At 49.8% G+C, this 18,783-nt stretch overlaps 2 protein-coding genes across 2 annotated transcripts in view; one reads left to right on the top strand and one right to left on the bottom strand.

The window, feature by feature from the left end:
- The first annotated feature begins 2,184 nt into the window (after positions 1 to 2,184).
- On the top strand, positions 2,185 to 17,864 carry LOC140204729 (vitamin K epoxide reductase complex subunit 1-like protein 1). Its single transcript, XM_072271459.1, has 3 exons — positions 2,185 to 2,395; positions 11,819 to 11,928; positions 14,437 to 17,864. The coding sequence occupies exons 1-3, from the start codon at positions 2,220 to 2,222 to the stop codon at positions 14,658 to 14,660; spliced, it is 510 nt and encodes a 169-aa protein (XP_072127560.1). The 5' UTR covers positions 2,185 to 2,219; the 3' UTR covers positions 14,661 to 17,864.
- The window catches only part of LOC140204727 (integrin alpha-M-like), a 45,918-nt gene continuing 42,316 nt past the window's right edge, over positions 15,182 to 18,783 (bottom strand). The window contains exons 29-30 of the mRNA XM_072271458.1: positions 18,644 to 18,754; positions 15,182 to 18,326 (exon numbers count right to left, since the gene is read on the bottom strand). Of these exons, the coding sequence (XP_072127559.1) occupies positions 18,225 to 18,326; positions 18,644 to 18,754 (213 nt within the window). The 3' untranslated portion in view covers positions 15,182 to 18,224. The remainder of the gene's footprint in view (positions 18,327 to 18,643; positions 18,755 to 18,783) is intronic.

The raw sequence follows: 18,783 nt of genomic DNA, 5'->3' as shown, positions 1-18,783 counted from the left end.
ATTTCATTGTCCCCCATTACTTCCTCCCTGGCGTCATTTTCCAGTTGTCCGATATTCACTCTCGCTTCTCTTTCACACTTTCAGTATCCTCTTTAATATTATTGTCTAGCTGTATCACACACAAAATGCTGGAGAACTCAGCAGCTCAGGCAGTATCTATGGAAATGAGTCAACAGTTGATGTTTTGGGCTGAGATCCTTCATCAAGACTTGAAAGAAAGAAGGAAGAAGCCAGAATAAGAAGGTGGAGGGAAGAGAAGGAGTATTGGCTTGAAGGTGATAGTGGGGAAGAAGGGGGTGTGTAAAATACAAAGGTAGAAGGTGATGGGTGGAAAAGGGAGAATGGGAATTAGGTGGGAGGTGATGGGCAGGTGAGAAGAGGTAAGGGGAGGCAGAGTGGGGAATTGTAGAAGAGGGAAGGGGAAGGGGAAGGTTTCCAGAATTTGGGGAAATTGATATTTATGCCATCAGGTTGGAGGTTACCCAGACAGAATATGAGGCGTTGCTCCTCCAGCCTGAGTGTGGCCTCATCATGGCAGTAGAGAAGGCCATGGACCAACATGTCAGAATGGGAATAGAGAGTGGAATTAAAATGTTTGGCCACTGGGAAATCCTGCCTTATGCAGATGGAATGAAGCTGATCAACAAAGCAGTCCCCCAGTCTACGTCTGGTCTCACCAGTGTAGAGGGCATTAGGAGCACTGGATAAGGTAGACAACCCCAGACTTGCAGGTATAGGGTTGCCTCATCTGCAAGGTCTGGGACCCTGAATGGGGGTGAATAGGCAGGTGTTGCATTTCTGCTTGCATGCAGAAATGCCAGCAGGGAGATTAGTGGGGAGGGCCAAATGGACAAGCGAATCACTGAGGGAGTGAGGGAGGGTTTTCATTGAGGGGATCAGCAGTGGAACGAGGTGAGCAGTTTCAAGTTCCTGGGCGTCATCACCTCTGAAGATGTATCCTGGGTCCAACGTATTGATGTAATTACACAAAAGGAACAACAGCGCCTATATTTCATTAGAAGTTTGAGGAGATTTGGTATGTCACCAAACACTCTTGCAAATTTCTACCCATGTGCCATGGAAAGGATCGTAACTGGTTGCATCACCATCTGGTATGGAGGGGTCACTGCACAGAATTGGAAATAACTCCAGAAAGTTGTAAACTCAGCCAACTCCATCATGGGCACCAGCCTTCCCAGCATCGAGGACATCTTTAAAAGGTGATGCATTAAGAAGGTAGCATCCATCTTTAAGTACACCCATCACCCAGGACATTTCATTGTTATCATCACTGAGGAGTTATAGGACCCTGAAGAAACTCAATGTTTCAGGAACAGCTTCTTCCTCTCTGCCATCAGATTTCTGAATGGACAAGGCCATGAACACTACCCCACTATTTTTCACTCTCTGTTTGCACTATGCATTATGCAAGTTAATCTATATATATGGTTCTTATTGTACATTATAGTGTTTTAATTATTATATTTGCTAAGTACAGCTGCCGCAAAACAGTACATTTCACAACATGTTTCAGTGATATTAAAAGAGATTCTGATTGGGAATTTCAGTAGATGACTGATACCAATACACCTCATTATTCCTTTTATTATTGATTTCCGCCGCAAATACACACCCATAAAAATAGGCACCTGTTAGTCTCGTGAGACCATAGATTTGCGCCTTGGAAGGTTTCCAGAAGGCAGGCCTGGGCAAGGTTGTATAGAAGACCGGCAGTTGCCCATGCTGCAAGTCTCCCCTCTCCACGCCATCAATGTTGTCCAAGGGAAGGGCAGTAGGGCCAATACAGCTTGGCACCGGTGTTGTCGCAGAGCAATGTGTGGTTAAGTGTCTTGCTCAAGGATACACATGCTGCCTTAGCTGAGGCTCAGACTAGCGACCTTCAGATCACTATACCGACGCCTTAACCACTTGGCCACGTGCCACATCCATACTTCACCACATACCATCCCATCCCCTAAATAGCTTGCATTGCTCAAGTTGCTATAAGACTACATTATCCATGAGCCTCTGCGAGGGTGGCGGGGAAACACGTAGTATGTAAGTCAATGGGAACTCCGGATGCTTCATATGCCAAAACTTAAGGCTAACGAGCGGAAAAAACTACACTTCCCAGAAGGTAAGCCCTCACGCTCGCCAATGGGATCGCACGTGGGTACTGACGTCGGAGCCTCCGCCCCTCCTTCGCCTGGTTAGTAGGGATGGCAGTGACGGCGCCCAGGTGGGACGAGGCAGTCCGCTGGCTGGTGTGCGGCCTCGGTCTGGTCCTGTCGCTCTACGCCTACCACGTGGAGACGTCAAAGGAGCGGGACGCTGCATATCGGGCTATGTGCGACATCAGCGACTCCATCAGCTGCTCTAAAGTCTTCACCTCCCGGTAAGCGGCTGTACCTTTTCGGATCCCGAGCCGTCACCATTTCTGCCAATTGGCTGGCTAAGCTGACTGTTATCTGACTTGTACACTGCGATTGGCAGCTCTATCTGCCTGTTAGCTACCAACGTTCCCTCTATTCCGGTGCTGATTGGTTCGTAGCGTCTCGGCTCCACCATGATTGGTTAGAGGTCGGGGCTTATCATCCGTACCCGCCCCTCTGTGTGCTGGTCATTATTCCTTTCCTTATTGGTCCGTCGACTTTGCTTGTTAGCCTTCCCGGTGTAGCTTATTGGTCTGCGGGACTGTCTGTTTAGAGGCCACGCCCCGTGATTGGGTGCCAACGTGGCTTATTGACCTGTCGCTTTCCCACCAGGTTGAGCCACGTTGCCTTTATCTTTTCGCCCGCCCCCTCCTCCGGACCCGGTGTCAAGTTTGGTTCAGAGCGCACAGCAGGTGGTTTGGATAATTTTGCCTTTATTGTAAGAATAATTGCTTTAAAAACAACCCACAGTTAATTTGCTTTAAAGTTTGCATACCTTATGCATTTGTTTTCAATGCTTTTTAACAATTTATGTGAGTATTTTATTTCAGATTAGTTTAATTAAAATACAGCGACAACTGATTGTTGCAAAGAGTCCCAAAGAGTTCTTCCAGGTGAGGCGACACTTCACCTGTTAGTCTGTTGGGGCTATATACTGTGTTCCGTGCTCCCGGTGTGGCCTCCTGTATGACGGTGAGACTGACTAGATTGGGAGACTGCTTTGCCGAGCATCTACGGCCAGTCTGTCAGGACAAGCTGGATCTCCCAGTGGCCACCCATTTTAATTCCACTTCCCATTCCCATATGTCCATCCATGTGTTGGCGTGTGGCCAAGTGTTTAAGGCATCGGTCTAGTGATCTGAAGGTCGTTAGTTCGAGTCTCAGCTGTGGCAGCGTGTTGTGTCCTTGAGCAAGGTACCTAACCACACATTGCTCTGCGACGACACCGGTGCCAAGCTCTATGGGTCCTAATGCCCTTCCCTTGGACAACATTGGTGGCGTGGAGAGGGGAGACTTACAGCATGGGCAACTGCCAGCCTTCCATACAACCTTGCCCAGGCCTGCGCCCTGGAAACCTTCCAAGGCGCAAATCCATGGTCTCAGGAGACTAACGGATGACTATATTATTATATATATTATGCCCATTCATAGCTTCCTCCACTGTCAGGATCAGGCCACACCTAGGTTGGAGGAACAACACCTTTTGGGTAGCCTCCAACCTGATGGCATGAACATCGATTTCTCAAACTTACAGTAATGCCTCCATACCCCCCTTCACCATTTCTCACCCCTTTGTCCCTCTGTCATGTTACCTCTTTGCCCACCCATTGCCTCCCTCTGGTGCTTCCCCCCCCCCACTTCCCTTTCTCTTACTTTCATGGCCTTCTTTTTCATTAATCAACTTCCTAGCTCTTTGCTTCATCCCTACCCCTCCAGGTTTCACCTATCGCCTGGCGCTTCGCTCTCCTCCCCCCACCCCCTTTCAAATCTACTCCTCAGCTTTCCTCCTCCCAGTCCTGCCGAAGGGTTTCGGCCCGAAGCGTCGACTGTTCTTTTTTCCATAGATGCTGCCGGCCTGCTGAGTTCCTCCAGCGTTTTGTGTGTGTTGCTCGGATTTCCAGCGTCTGCAGACTTCCTCTTGGTTGCACAGGGTGCAGTGCAAACAGAAATGGAAGGGGGAACTAAGGGATTAACATAAAAATCGACAGCACATTACAGGCCCTTCTGCCCACAATGTTGTGCCGACCATGTAACCTACTCTAGGAACACAGGGTGTTATTCACCGTGCAACTGGATCCTCCAGTTCCTCGTTGGGAGACCCCAGTCATTGAGAACCAGTGATAACATCTCCTTGCTGACAATCGAAATCAGAACCAGGTTTACTGTGTTACGTACCCCGTAACTGGGTTGCCAAACCAGCAGAAATGAACCATTCGTTGCAGTCTGGATTACTAGGAACTAATAAAGTTTTATTAAAGAAATAAGTACACAGTACACTAATCGTAAGGATATAAATGTAACAGGTTAGCAATGATAATACACACATGTACACAGAACTAGGGTAATAGGGATCAACCAAGCTCTATCGCAGTCTAGGCGTAAAATGATCAGTCTTAAGTGATGCAGAGTTCAGTTCAGCTTAGTACAGTTCGCAGTAATCGCTGTTGTGCTGTTGGAGAGAGAGGGAGGGGGATGCAATTTGATTCAGCCAGACCTTTGATGTCTTCGCAGTTGGTCTCGGGCAGACCCTTTTATGTCTTCTATCCCACTGTGGTCACCGACTGTGACCCCTCCGTTCTGGATACGATCATTCTTCCGTGGTGAACCTGGCACCCAGGCAAGGGCGGACACACACACCAGGTTCCTACCGATCGTACCTTTACACCCTGTGAGCCTCTGATCGGTTCCCGCGAACCGGAGCTCCAAACTCCCACCAACTTGTGGGGGCACACCGCTCTTCCAGGGTCTCGTTATCTCGTGATCTCATGGTGTGTCGTGTGCCTTAGTGAACCTGCTCTTTTTATCCCCCTGCTGGGGTATCACCTGTCCATCAAACTTCAAACAGTTCAGGTTCAAAGTAACCAGTCTGTCAATATTCTGAATTGTGTTTCTTTTCCGTTAGTCCCTCTCTCCTCTCTTATTAACATTTTGAATGTTTCCCCATTGTCTCTCTTATCTCTCCAATTAGCATCAATCGTCTGATAGCTTGGTTTGGTGTCACACCCCTACCCTTCAAAGGATTTTTACCGTGGTAAAAATCATGGGCATGAATGCACATTATTAGATACACACTGATATATAGGGTCATCAGCTATTCGGCTAATACAGAGAACTTTAAGTTTCAACACCTTGACAGACAGTCAGCAATCACATTGCCCGTTACTTTTATATGTTTTATTTTAATATCAAATTCCTGTAAGACTAGGCTCTAACTTAGTAACCTTTTGTTTTTATCCTTCATAGTGGCTAAAAACACTAATGGGTTGTGATCAGTGTAAATTATCAGTGGTTTCCGTGCCGGACAAATATAAACCTCAAAATGTTGCAATGCCAGTAATTCCTTCTCCACAGTGGAATAATTTCTCTGATAGATATTAAATTTCTTAGAAAAATTAGCAACTGGGTGATCAACCCCCTCTTTGTCTGTCTGTAACAGCACCGCCCCGGCAGCTTCGTCGCTAGCATCTGTTGCTAGGGAGAAGGGTTTTGAAAAGTCAGGCGCATTCAGCACAGGATGGTGACACAGAATCGCTTTCAGACTCTCGAAGGCCTGTTGACAAAGGTCATCCCATACAAACTTTGCATTCTTTGGCAAGAGCTTAGTAAGAGGGAGAGTAATATCCACAAAGTTTTTTGCAAAACTTCCGATAGTACCCCACCATCCCCAAGAACCTTCTCAGGGCTGTCTTGTCTGTCGGGGTGGGGACTTCAGAGATAACCTGCACCTTAGCCTGCATTGGTGCCAGCTGCCCCTGTCCTACCACATACCCCAGATAAGTGACCTTCACATGGCCGAATTCACTTTTTGCGAGGTTCACTGTCAGGTTGGCTTCAGACAGCCGTTTAAACAGTTCCTCTACCGCCACAATGTGCTCCTCCCACGTGTCACTCCAGACCACTAAATCGTCAATATACGCTTCTGCGTTCTCTAGCTCTTTTGTCACTGAATTAATCATCCTATAGGGGTTTTGCTTACTAGGCTGACCTAATGTGACAACAACATCATGTACTGTCCCTTTGCATCGCCTCGGGACATCTGGACATACGTCTGCGTGCCGGTTAATTAGCTTTCTCAGCGGCTCGCTCTGTTCGGGGGTTAAGGGAGAGACCTTATCAGCAAAGTTGGCCAAAACATTAGAGCTGTCCAATCTGGTCAGCACCATACTTACCTTTTCAAAATGGGTTTTCCCCTTATCAGGTGGCACCCTAGCCTCATTATCTTTTATGATAACACCGACTAGGTCTGTTTCCTTATCGTGGAAAGCGATTAACATATTAATAGGCTGTGTCGGCTCACGTCTACAATACTCAATAATATCCTTCCTCATGCTCGGCCAGTAAAACTCTTTCATACTTCTATCGACTGTCTTCCTCACCCCAAAATGACCACCGAGGGGTATCTTGTGGGCCAGGTTAAAAGTCTCATCCCCATAAATTTTCGGCACTACCACCTGGTGCACCACCCCCATTCCTCATCTGCGGGCACGGTACTTGGTCTCCATTTCCTCATTAGTACTCCCTCCTTCACATAATAGCCCACTGGCTCCCTTTTTAATTCTGCTTCAGAGAGAGCTGTCTCTGCCAAAACCATCAGCTCCTCGTCTCGCTCCTGTGCCTGTATAAATTCCTTCCACGCTAATGATAAATCTACCTCAACTCCCTCACTTCCTTCTGCTCCACTATGCTCCTTCTTCTCACTTTCTAACCCCTCCTGGTACAAGGCTGGTAAAAACATCTCAGCTAAATCCACATTCGCTTTGGCAGCCTTTCTCGACATGCGCCGAGTCACTGCGCAAACGGGTTAAACCTGTGAGTCCATGGGTGGGGCCTCAGTCCTGGCAAGCTGGCTCGTCAGCTTTACTGCTGGGTACACATCTCCGCCTGCAAGGTCATTACTGAGTAAGACCTCCACGTCTTCCATCGGTAGTTCTGGCCTCAACCCTATTGTGACCGGTCCGGAGACCAAGTCGCTTTTTAGGTCTGGTGCAAAGGTACTGCTTCAGTCCCTTTCCCAATGCCTTTTATCACACTGACCTCCCCAGTCTCGGTCTCTGAACTAAAGTCTAATACCCTCCTCAAATCAATGATTGACAAGCCCCAGTGTCTCTCCAGATCCGTACTGGAACTGGGTTTGACCTCTCCTTCTCCGACGCCAATCCGGCTGAAATAAACTTCTTGCACCCTTCCTCAGCTCTATCAGACCTCTTCTCCCCTAGCGGTTTGTTTGCCGGCTCAATACAGCCAGTCAGAGTCGTCGTTTTTCCTTTCCCCGTCTCTTTGGGGCAAAGCACCTGGACGCAAAGTGACCGGCTTTCCCACAATTATAGCATACGACCCCAGGAGTCTTCCTACCAAACTGCTCCCGGTCTTCCTTATCCTTCTCACTAGTCCTCAGCTTACTTTCTGGCTTTTCCAGCGGACTCTCTCCGCCCTCTTGACTACCCTTCGGGTAGCTTTTACTCGGGGTAAACTTCGTTTTGTGTGTTAACGCGTATTCATCCGCTAACTTAGCAGTTGCGACTAAGGTTTCTGCCTCTTTCTCATCTAGATAGGACCTCATACCTTCAGGGACACAACCTTTAAACTGCTCAATCAGTATTAGCTGTAGCAGTCTGTCATAATCCCCATTGACCCCTTTCGAGGCACACCAATGCTCACAATACATCTGCATTTCACGGGCAAACTCTAAATACGTGCGGCCCCACTGCATCCTCGCATTCCGGAACCTCTGCCGGTGTGCCTCCAGGACCAACTCATAAATCCTGAGTATCGCCTCTTTCACCACATCATGCCTCTGGGTATCTTCTGCGGACAATGCCAAGTAAGCTTGCTGAGCTTTCCCTTTAAGTACACTCTGAAGCAAAACAGCCCACTTATCCCTCGGCCAGTCCTGACTTGCAGCGACTTTTTCAAAATGTAGAAAGTACCGATCAACATCGGCCTCCTCAAATGGGGGAACCAGCCTAACCTCCTGGGTTGCCCTGAACCCTCCACCTTGGTTCGGCATGGGCCCCTGCTCTGCCCTTATCTTTAACTTCTCCAGCTCAAATTCCCTTTCCTTCTGTTTCTCTCTCTCTTCTCATTCCAACTGCTTTATTCGGAACTCCTGCTCTAGTCTCAATTTTTCCATCTGCAGCTGCACTGCTTCTCCACCAGGTTTGCCCATAGATACCACCTCCAGCTCCCCTTGGGGAAACACACCTTTAGATACATAATGCTCTATGATAGCTCTGTGTATCTCCTCTCTCCTCATTGTCGACTTCCCCTTAAAAAGATTCAACCGTTTGGCAACAGTCGCCAATTCTGATTTCCTGGCATCCTCTAATGCCTGCAAGGTCGGCGCCTTTAGAAATTCCTCAATCTCCATTTCTGCTGTTTGCCCTTACTTTTTTTCAGGAATTTTAACCCAATCAATTTACCCAGTCCCAAATTTGGCGTTCAAGATCCCGGACGAGACCCCCACTTATGTTACATACCCCATAACTGGGTTGCCAAACCAGCAGAAATGGACCGCTTAGTTGGAGTCTGGTTTACTAGAAACTAATGAAGTTTTATTAAAGAAATAAGTAACACAGTACTCTAATCGTAAGGATATAAATGTAACAGGTTAGCAATGATAATGCACACATGTACACAGAACTAGGGTAATAGGGATCAACCAAGCTCTATTGCAGTCTAGGCATAAAATGATCAGTCTTAAGTGACGCAGAGTTCAGTTCAGCTTAGTACAGTTCGCAGTAATCGCTGTTGTGCCGTTGGAGAGAGAGGGAGGGAGGGGGATGCAATTTGATTCAGGCAGACCTTTGATGTCTTCGCAGTTGGTTTCGGGTGGACCCTTTTATGTCTTCTATCCCACTGTGGTCACCAACTGTGACCCCTCCGTTCTGGATACGATCGTTCTTCCGCGGTGAACCCGTCACCCAGGCAAGGTCTGTCAATATTCTGAATTGTGTTTCTTTTCCGTTAATCCCTCTCTCCTCTCTTATTAGCATTTTGAATGTTTCTCCATTGTCTCTCGTATCTCTCCAATTAGCATCAATCGTCCGACAGCTTGGTTTGGCGTCACAACTGTCACCGGCATGTGTCATGAAACTTGTTGCTTTGCGGCAATACATAGTAATGGAAACTCGGAGTTGCAACGAGAAATATATATGTAGTTAAATTAAACTAGTCGTGCAAAAAGAACACTGAGGAAGTGTTCTTGCGTTTGTCCATTCAGAAATATGATGGTGGGGGGCAGAAACTGTTCCTGAGACATTAAGTGCGTGTCTCCAGGCCCCTGCAACTCCTCCTTGATGATGTCCGTATGCTTTCCTACAATCATCTCAAAATTGTGCCTCATATTAGCAATTTCCACCCTGTGAAAAAGTCTTTAGCCGTCCACTCTATTTTTGCCTCTTATCATCTTGTACACTCCCCCTCAAGTCACCTCTTATCCTCTTTCACTCCAAAAAGAAAAGCCCTCGCTCCCTCAGCCTTTCCTCATAAGACAGGCTGTCTAATCCAGGCAGCATCCTGTAAATCTCCTCGTCATCCTCCCTGAAGGTCTGCATCCTTCTTATAATGAGGTGACAGAAGTGAACACAGTACTCCAGGTGAGTTTTGCCAGAGTTTAGAACTGCAACATTACAATAGACAATAGGTGCAGGAGTAGGCCATTCAGCCCTTCGAGCCAGCACCGCCATTCACTGTGATCATGGCTGATCATCCACTATCGGTATCCAGTTCCTGCCTTATCTCCATAACCTTGCGACTCTCGAACTCAATCCCCTGAGTAATGAAGGCCAACATGCCATACGCCTTCCTAGCCACCCTGTCAACTTGCACAGCGACCTTGAGAGATCTATGCATGTGGACCCCATGATCCCTCTGTTCCTCCACACTGCTAAGAATTCTGCCATTAATCCTGTACGCTGCCTTCAGATTCAACCTTCCAAAGTGAATACAGGTATGTGCCCAGGAAAGCTTCAGAAGGGCACAGGCCAAAGGGACCAGCTCAGAAAGCTGGGTGAGCACGGACAAGTGTGGCCGTAGGGCAGGAGAACTGGATCTGCTGTGTGTCCTTCCTGGGTGTCATTATACACCAGTCATTGAAAGTGGGCATGCAGGTACAGCAGGCGGTGGAAAAGGCGAATGGTATGCTGGCATTCATAGCAAGAGGATTCGAATACAGGAGCAGGGAGGTTCTACTGCAGTTGTACAAGGCCTTGATGAGACCACACCTGGAGTATTGTGTGCAGTTTTGGTCCCCTAATCTGAGGAAAGACATTCTTGCCATAGAGGGAGTACAAAGAAGGTTCACCAGATTAATTCCTGGGATGGCAGGACTTTCATATGATGAAAGACTGGATCGGCTAGGTTTATACTCATTGGAATTTAGAAGATCGAGGGGGGACCTGATTGAAACGTATAAAATCCTAAAGGGATTGGACAGGCTAGATGCAGGAAGATTGTTCCCAATGTTGGGGAAGTCCAGAACGAGGGGTCACAGTTTGAGGATAAAGGGGAAGCCTTTTAGGACCGAGATGAGGAAAAACTTCTTCACACAGAGAGTGGTGAATCTGTGGAATTCTCTGCCACAGGAAACAGTTGAGGCCAGTTCATTGGCTATATTTAAGAGGAAGTTAGATATGGCCCTTGTGACTAAAGGGATCAGGGGGTATGGAGAGAAGGCAGGTACAGGGCCCTGAGTTGGATGATCAGCCATGATCGTACTGAATGGCGGTGCAGGCTCGAAGGGCCGAATGGCCTACTCCTGCACCTATTTTCTATGTTTCTGTGTTTCTCTCGATCTGCGACTTGCTGTCAAGTGTGTTCCCACAGGGACCTCGCTCCCTTCCCTCACTCCTGCCTGATAATCCGCCCTTTCTACCCAGCCCCCCACACCCTCCACCTCTGTGAGATCTCCGGGGCAGGGTGGGGGCTTTGTCAGGAACACCTCGCAGCTTCTGACAGATCCTCCTATACCCTCATCCCATTCCTCACTGGAGTGGGGGGGGGTGGATTGAGAGATAAGGTTTGGGAAGGGAGGGGATGAGGATCTGAGATGAGGCTTTCAGAGAGAGAGAGAGAGAGAGAGAGAGAGAGAGGGAGGGAGGAAGGGGAGATGGGGAGATGGTGGGGGAGGGGAGAAGGGGTGGGTGGGGGAGGGGAGAAAGGGTGAGTGGGGAAGGAGGGGATAGAAAGGGGAGGGAGAGAGAGAGAGAACAGACAAGAAGTGGGGAGGATTGGATGAGAGGCAGCGAGGAAGCAGAGGAGAAGGGAGAGGAGGAGGGAGGGAGGATGGGAGGGGAGTGAGAGTAGGGGTGGGAAGGATGGCAGTGGTAAAAGAGTACTGGGTGGGGTGAGAGGGGAGAGGAGAATTTCTCAAGTATGGAGGGGAGGAATGGCAGAGCTGGAGAGGGGAGAGGCAATGTTTGATAGAGGTGAGTGGAGGGAAGGGTAGGGAGGGAGTAAAGGAAGTGAGGTGGGAGGGGTGATCTTAGTTTGACAGAGGTAAGAAGGGTAAACCCTCCTCCAGAGGACAGACTTCTCTATCTTGTACCACCCCGCCCCATCTCCCCCAACTAGGCGACATCTCTGCTTCTCCACCCTATTCGCCACTGATGACGTCTCTGTCTCCCTGCCACCCCAACCAGTGACATCTCCGTCTCTGTCTCTTGCAGGTGGGGCCGAGGGTTCGGACTGCTGGGCACATTCCTCGGCCAGGACAGCATCCTCAACCAGCCCAACAGTGTGTATGGCCTCCTGTTCTACTTACTGCAGGTCCTCCTAAGTGAGTCAACTCCTTGGCTTTTGACTTGCGAGGTGGTAGGGGCTATGGGTAGGGGATCCAGGGTAGAACCTATACACCGGTCAGTGTACAGATTTCCCCCTGAGAGAGAGGGACTGAGAGACACCGGTCAGTGTACAGATCTCCCCCTGAGAGAGAGGGACTGAGAGACACCGGTCAGTGTACAGATCTCCCCCTGAGAGAGAGGGACTGAGAGACACCGGTCAGTGTACAGATCTCCCCCTGAGAGAGAGGGACTGAGAGACACCGGTCAGTGTACAGATCTCCCCTGAGAGAGAGGGACTGAGGGACACCGGTCAGTGTACAGATCTCCCCCTGAGAGAGAGGGACTGAGAGACACCGGTCAGCGTACAGATTTTCCTCTGAGAGAGAGGGACTGAGGGACACCGGTCAGTGTACAGATCTCCCCCTGAGGGAGAGGGACTGAGAGACACCGGTCAGTGTACAGATCTCCCCCTGAGGGAGAGGGACTGAGGGACACCAGTCAGTGTACAGATCTCCCCCTGAGAGAGAGGGACTGAGGGACACCGGTCAGCGTACAGATTTTCCCCTGAGAGAGAGGGACTGAGGGACACCGGTCAGTGTACAGATCTCCCCCTGAGAGAGAGGGACTGAGGGACACCGGTCAGTGAACAGATCTCCCCCTGAGGGAGAGGGACTGAGAGACACCGGTCAGTGAACAGATTTCCCCCTGAGGGAGAGGGACTGAGAGACACCGGTCAGTGTACAGATCTCTCCCTGAGGGAGAGGGACTGAGAGGCAATAGACGCATGAGTAGGCCACATGGCCCTTCAAGCCAGCACTACCATTCACTGTGATCATGGCTGATCATCCACAATCAGTACCCCGTTCCTGCCTTCTCCCCATATCCCTTGACTCCGCTATCATTAAGAGCTCTATCTAACTCTTTCTGAAAGCATCCAGAGACTTGGCCTCCGCAGCCTTCTGGGGCAGAGCATTCCACATATCCACCACTCTCTGGGTGAAAAAGTTTTTCCTCAACTCCGTTCTAAATGGCCTACCCCTTATTCTTAAACTGTGGCCTCTGGTTCTGGACTCACCCATCAGTGGGAACATGCTTTCTGCCTCCAGCGTGCCCAATCCCTTAATAATCTTATATGTTTCAATCAGATCCCCTCTCACCCTTCTAAATTCCAGTTTATACAAGCCCAGTCACTCCAATCTTTCAACATATGACCGTCCCGCCATCCTGGGAATTAACCTTGTGAACCTCCGCTGCACTCCCTCAATAGCAAGAATGTTCTTCCTCAAATTTGGGGACCGAAACTGCACACAATACTCCAGGCATGGTCTCACCAGGGCCCTGTACAGCTGCAGAAGGACCTCTTTGCTCTTAAACTCAATTCCCCTTGTTATGAAGGCCAGCATGCCATTAGCTTTCTTCACTGCCTGCTGTACTTGCACACTTACTTGCAGTAACTGATGAACAAGGATACCTATATCTTGTTGTACTTCCCCTTTTCCTAACTTGACACCATTCAAATAGTAATCTGCCTTCCTGTTCTTGCCACCAAAGTAGATAACCTCACATTTATCCACATTAAACTGCATCTACCATGGATCTGTCCACTCACCCAGCCTGTCCAAGTCACCCTGCATTATCTTAACATCCTCCGCACATTTCACACTGCCGCCCGGCTTTGTGTCATCTGCAAATTTGCTAATGTTACTTTTAATCCCTTCATCTAAATCATTAATGTATATTGTAAATAGCTGCGGTCCCAGCACCGAGCCTTGTGGTACCCCACTAGTCACCGCCTGCCATTCTGAAAGGGACCCGTTAATCGCTACTCTTTGTTTCCCGTCTGCCAACCAATTTTCTATCCATGTCAGTACCCTACCCCCAATACCATGTGCTGTAATTTTGCCCACTAATTTCCTATGTGGGACCTTATCTAAGGCTTTCTGAAAGTCCAGGTACACTACATCCACTGGCTCTCCCTCGTCCATTTTCATAGTTACATCCAGTCAGTGGTGACAGTGCTGTCCAGTCAGTGTACAGATCTCCCCCTGAGAGAGAGGGACTGAGAGACACTGGTCAATATACAGATCTCCCTGAGAGAGAGAGGGACTGAGAGTCACTGGTCAGTGTACAGATCTCCTCCTGAGAGAGAGGGACTGAGAGACACCGGTCAGTGTACAGATCTCTCCCTGAGAGAGAGGGACTGAGAGACACCGGTCAGTGTACAGATCTTCCGCTGAGAGAGAGGGACTGAGAGACACCGGGCAGTGTACAGATCTCCCCCTGAGAGAGAGGGACTGAGAGACACTGGTCAGTATACAGATCTCCCTGAGAGAGAGAGGGACTGAGAGTCACTGGTCAGTGTACAGATCTCCCCCTGACAGAGAGGGACTGAGAGACACCGGTTAGTGTACAGATCACACCCCTTCCCTCCCCGAAAGAGCATGGTGGGGATGGAGTGGTGAATGTGACACACTCACTCACCTCTGCCTTCCACTTCCCTGCAGGTCTGACCGGGAGTGCAGTGGCTGCTGTGGTCCTTCTGCTCACATCTCTACTCTCACTGGCTGGCTCCCTCTACTTGGCCTACATCCTGGTCTTTGTTCTGCGTGACTTCTGCCTGGTATGCGTCACCACCTATGTTCTCAACCTGCTTCTCTTCGCCCTCAACTATCGTCGGCTGATCCGCCTGGATGCCGGCTGGCGGCGGGGCAAGGGCAAATTGGAGTGAAGGGGCGGGAGGGGAGGGAATGGGCATCTGGACCAAATGTAGTTGCTGGAGCAATTGCAACAGGGCAGCCATTCTGAGGGTGAGAGAGGGAGTGGGGTGACATGGAGTTCCCCAGAATGTACCAGGTAAACATCCCCCCCCCCCCCCACCAGCACCTCATCCTTCCCACCCCTGAACTCACTTCTCATCCCATCTGAATGTGGGGAGGTGTGGAACAGGTGTTGATGTGGGTGGGGGAGCAGTTATCGCAAGGTGTTTGGGGGGTGAGGAGAGAAGTCTGGTGATCTGAAGAGGAGGGAGCCAGTGTGACCTCCCACCCTCCGCTCTTCTTCTTACAGCCCCATCCTTCCCTTTCCCTCTCCTCACCTCTTCCTGCTCCTTCCCTCCTCATCCCACCTTCTTCCTTCCCCATTCCCTCTGCCCCCGGGAGCAGTTTGAGCAGAGTCTGTGGGTTTTGGGCCAGCATTGGCGCCGGGGATAGAGGGACCATGAATGCTATGGACAAGACGCTGCCTTAGGACCCTTTTTAAAAAATTTTTATTATTATACATTTTTCTGTGCCAAACAATCATGGTATATAATTCACAAATCCCCAAATAATTGGCCTGCTAATAAAAATGTACGTTTATAAAAAACGCTTCTCTGCCGTGTTGCATTTTCCTGCCCTGGCAAAGATTCAGGAAGGCTCTGCACTTCCCTCTTCCCATCCCTTGGGTGTGCCATGGCCCAGCCTCCCGTCCGGTGACGGGCATGGGTTCCTCCGACCGTCCCGTAGGGGATGTTGCAGACTGAACCGTAGGGGGCATTGAAGCCCAAATCTCTTGCCCCTTGGTGGGTGTGGGTTCTGCACTTCCTTCCTCTCATCCTGTAGGTACCAGTCATCGTAACCACAGCGCTACCTTGTGGCCGGAGGTCAGGGCTGCAATGTGATTGTTGACATACGAAATTCTGACAGGACAAGAGGGACTTGGGTGCTGGTGAGAGGAGCTAGACGTTTCTCAGCCCTGAGGAGATTTCCTTAAGGGGGAAGAAGGCAGAGGTAGCCCCAAGTTCCACTGAGAAGGTGTCATGAATACTTCTTCCAGCCTACGTCTGGAATCTTTGGGTTGCAAGCCCCAGTCTGGGGCTCTCGTCCAAAAAGGTGGCCGAGTTAGCGAGTGCTTCTTTGCCAGTATCTTGCAGAACGGGAAGCTTCAGAGCAGGTCAGGGGATGTGGGGTAACTTGCAAGCAGATTGCAGAGTGGTAGAGTGGTTTTTGGAACAAGGAGGGTGGGGTGTAAAGGAATGGGCTGTCCTCTTTAGGAGGTTTGGAGACTGAGGAATACAAAGGACCTGTGGACCAAGAAAGATTTAGAAAGGGACGGGAGGAGCAAGGGAAGCTTTAAAGAGAATTTGGTGAGACAGAGACAGAGAGAGGCATCTAAAGAGGTTTTGGGAGCAGGAAGGAATTTTAAGAGGATTTAGAAAGTGTGTCTTTAACATTGGGATGGAGGGCAAGAGAAACTGCAATAGGGGATTTAGAGAACAATAGTGGTTTTAAAGGGGGATTTAAAGAGAGAAACATTTTTATAGTGGAAGCAAAGTAGTTTTAAAAGGTTTAGAACAGATGAGGAATTTCTTTACCCAGAGGGTAGACAACCTGTGGAATTCATTGTCATATTTGGCTGTAGATGCCAAGTCATTTGGTATATTTAAAGTAGATGTTGATAAGTTCTTAATTAGTAAGGGTGTCAGAGGTTACTGACAGAAGGCAGGAGAATGTGGTTGAGAGGAATAATGAATCAGCCACGATCAAATGGTGGAGCAGACTCGATGGGCCAAATGGCTTAATTCTGCTGGCTAAGAATGCCATCCCCTTCTCTCAATTCCATTGTCTCCACTGCATCTCCTCTCAGGATGAGGCTTTTCATTCTAAAACTAAGGAGATGTCCATCTCCTTCAAAAAAAGGGAATTCCCTCCCTCCACCGTCCACGGTGCCCTCACATGCATCTCTTCCATTTCACACACATCTGGTCTTACCCATCCTCCTGCCACCCCAAGGAGAGGGTTCCTCTTGTCCACACCTGCCACCCCACCAGCCTCTGTGTCCAGCACATCATTCTCCCTACCTTCTGCCATCTCCAATGGGATCCCAACACCAAGCGCTCCTGCTTCTCCCCCCCTCTGCTTTTCACAGGGATCGCTCCCTACACGACCCCCTTGTCCATTTGCCTCTCCCCACTGATCTCCCTCCTGGCACTTATCCTTGCAAGCTGAACAAGTGCTACACCTGCCCCTCACATCCTCCCTCACTACCATTCAGGCCCCCAAACATTCCGTTCGAGTGAGGCGACACTTCCCCTGTGAGTCTGTGGGGGTCATATACTGTGTCCGGTGCTCCCGGTGTGACCTCCTGTGTATCAGTGAGACCCAACGTAGATTAAGCTGAGCACCTTACACTGCATTCGCCAGGAAAAGTGGGATCTCCCAGTGGCCACATACTTTAATTCTACTTCCCATTCCCATTCGGACATGTCCATCCATGGCCTCCTCTACTGTCGCGATGAGGCCACACTCTGGTTGGAGGAGCAACACCTCTGGGTAACCTCTAACCTGATGGCACAAGCATCGATTTCATGAACTTCCAGTACTGCCTCTGCCCTTCAACATTCCCCATTCCCCTTTCCCTCTCTCACCTTCTATCCTGTCTTATCGGATTGCATTTCTCCACTCCTGTATCTCTTTCACCAATCAAGTTCCCAGCTCTTTACTTCACTCCTCCACCTCTCCCAGTTTCCACCTCGTAATTCTTCCTCCCCTCCCCCAACCTTCTTGCTCCGACTTCTCGTCTTTTTTCTCCAGTCCAGATGAAGGGTCTCGGCCTGAAACCCCCACTATTTCCCATAGATGCTGACTGGCCTGCTGAGTTCCTCCAGCATTCCGTGTGTGTTGCTTTGCATTTCCAGCATCTGCAGATTTTCTCTTGTTAGTAATTCTGCTCCAGTGTTGTTGGTCCTGGGTTCAGGTTTTACTGGTTTTAAAGGACAATTCAGGGAATTAGAGGTTTTAACTGGGCATTCAGAGAATGAGAGAGATTTGAGTTTCGAAAGCAAGGGTGATTTGAAAGTGGTTTTGGGCGAGAGTGAGGTTTACAGAGCGAGAGATTTTCATAGAGAATGCATGACTGGTTTAAAAGGAGACGTCATGAATAGGAGATCTTAATAAAGAAATGATACCTTTCAAATGGGTTTTCAGATTGAGTAGTTATAAAAGGGGATTTAGGAAGTGAAGTGATTTATGAGAAGGATGTGAGGGAGTGGGGTGGGAGGGGTGAATTGGTATGAGGGGTGTGTGGAGTGGGGAGGGGGGAAAATCCCTCGCGACCCTCCGGGGACAGGAGCCCTGCCCACAAGCGGGAGGTGGGAAGAGGCAGTGAGGTCGATTGGGTGGCTGGCTGTGCATGGGGAGCAAGGGTGAACAGCCTGATCCCAGAACTTTCTATGTGAGCGGGGTGGGGGGGGGTAGAGACATGGGTGTTCGGGGTGGGGGGGGTAAGTCACCAGGACCCCTCAACTCCTGTCTCTTCACCCCTGGGGGGCCCCGGGCTCGGCTGGACCTCCATCGCCCGCCCCATCCTCCGCGGCCGCCTCCAGCTTCTCCTTGAGATCCCTGCGGAAGAAGCCGACCTGGGGGTGGTGGACAGAGAAGGTTAGGATTCATCCTGGCCTCTGGGCAAGCCGCTACCGAGGAACGGGAAAACGCCCCGTGGTTCCGCCCTCCCAGAGCTGTGCCGCGAGCTCCACCCGCTCTCACCTTCTGTTGGGTACCAGTGATGATGGGCAGCAGGATGTTTGACCCCATGGTCTTCGCTGTGGTCCCGCTTCCCTTAGGGCCTGACCGATCGGGCGCACCCTTGTATTGGATGCCAGTGGTGACGAGCCCCCCCTCCCCCCGCACTTCCAAAGCTGACCAATCGCATGCCGCCAACTCTGCCCGCTCTCACCTTGTATAGAATGCCAGCGGTGATAAGCAGCAGGACCAGCCCGCCCACCGAGCTTCCCACAATCAGGGGCAACAGGTTGACCTCCTCCATGATCTCCACCCTGGTAGTGATCTGTTCGGATAACAGCAAGAGTCCGTATC

The sequence above is a fragment of the Mobula birostris genome, chromosome 11, assembly GCF_030028105.1.
Source record: "Mobula birostris isolate sMobBir1 chromosome 11, sMobBir1.hap1, whole genome shotgun sequence".
In the NCBI taxonomy this organism is placed as follows: domain Eukaryota; kingdom Metazoa; phylum Chordata; class Chondrichthyes; order Myliobatiformes; family Myliobatidae; genus Mobula; species Mobula birostris.
The sequence above is the reverse complement of the archived record's forward strand: the minus strand, read 5'-3'. Positions and strand labels throughout refer to the sequence as shown.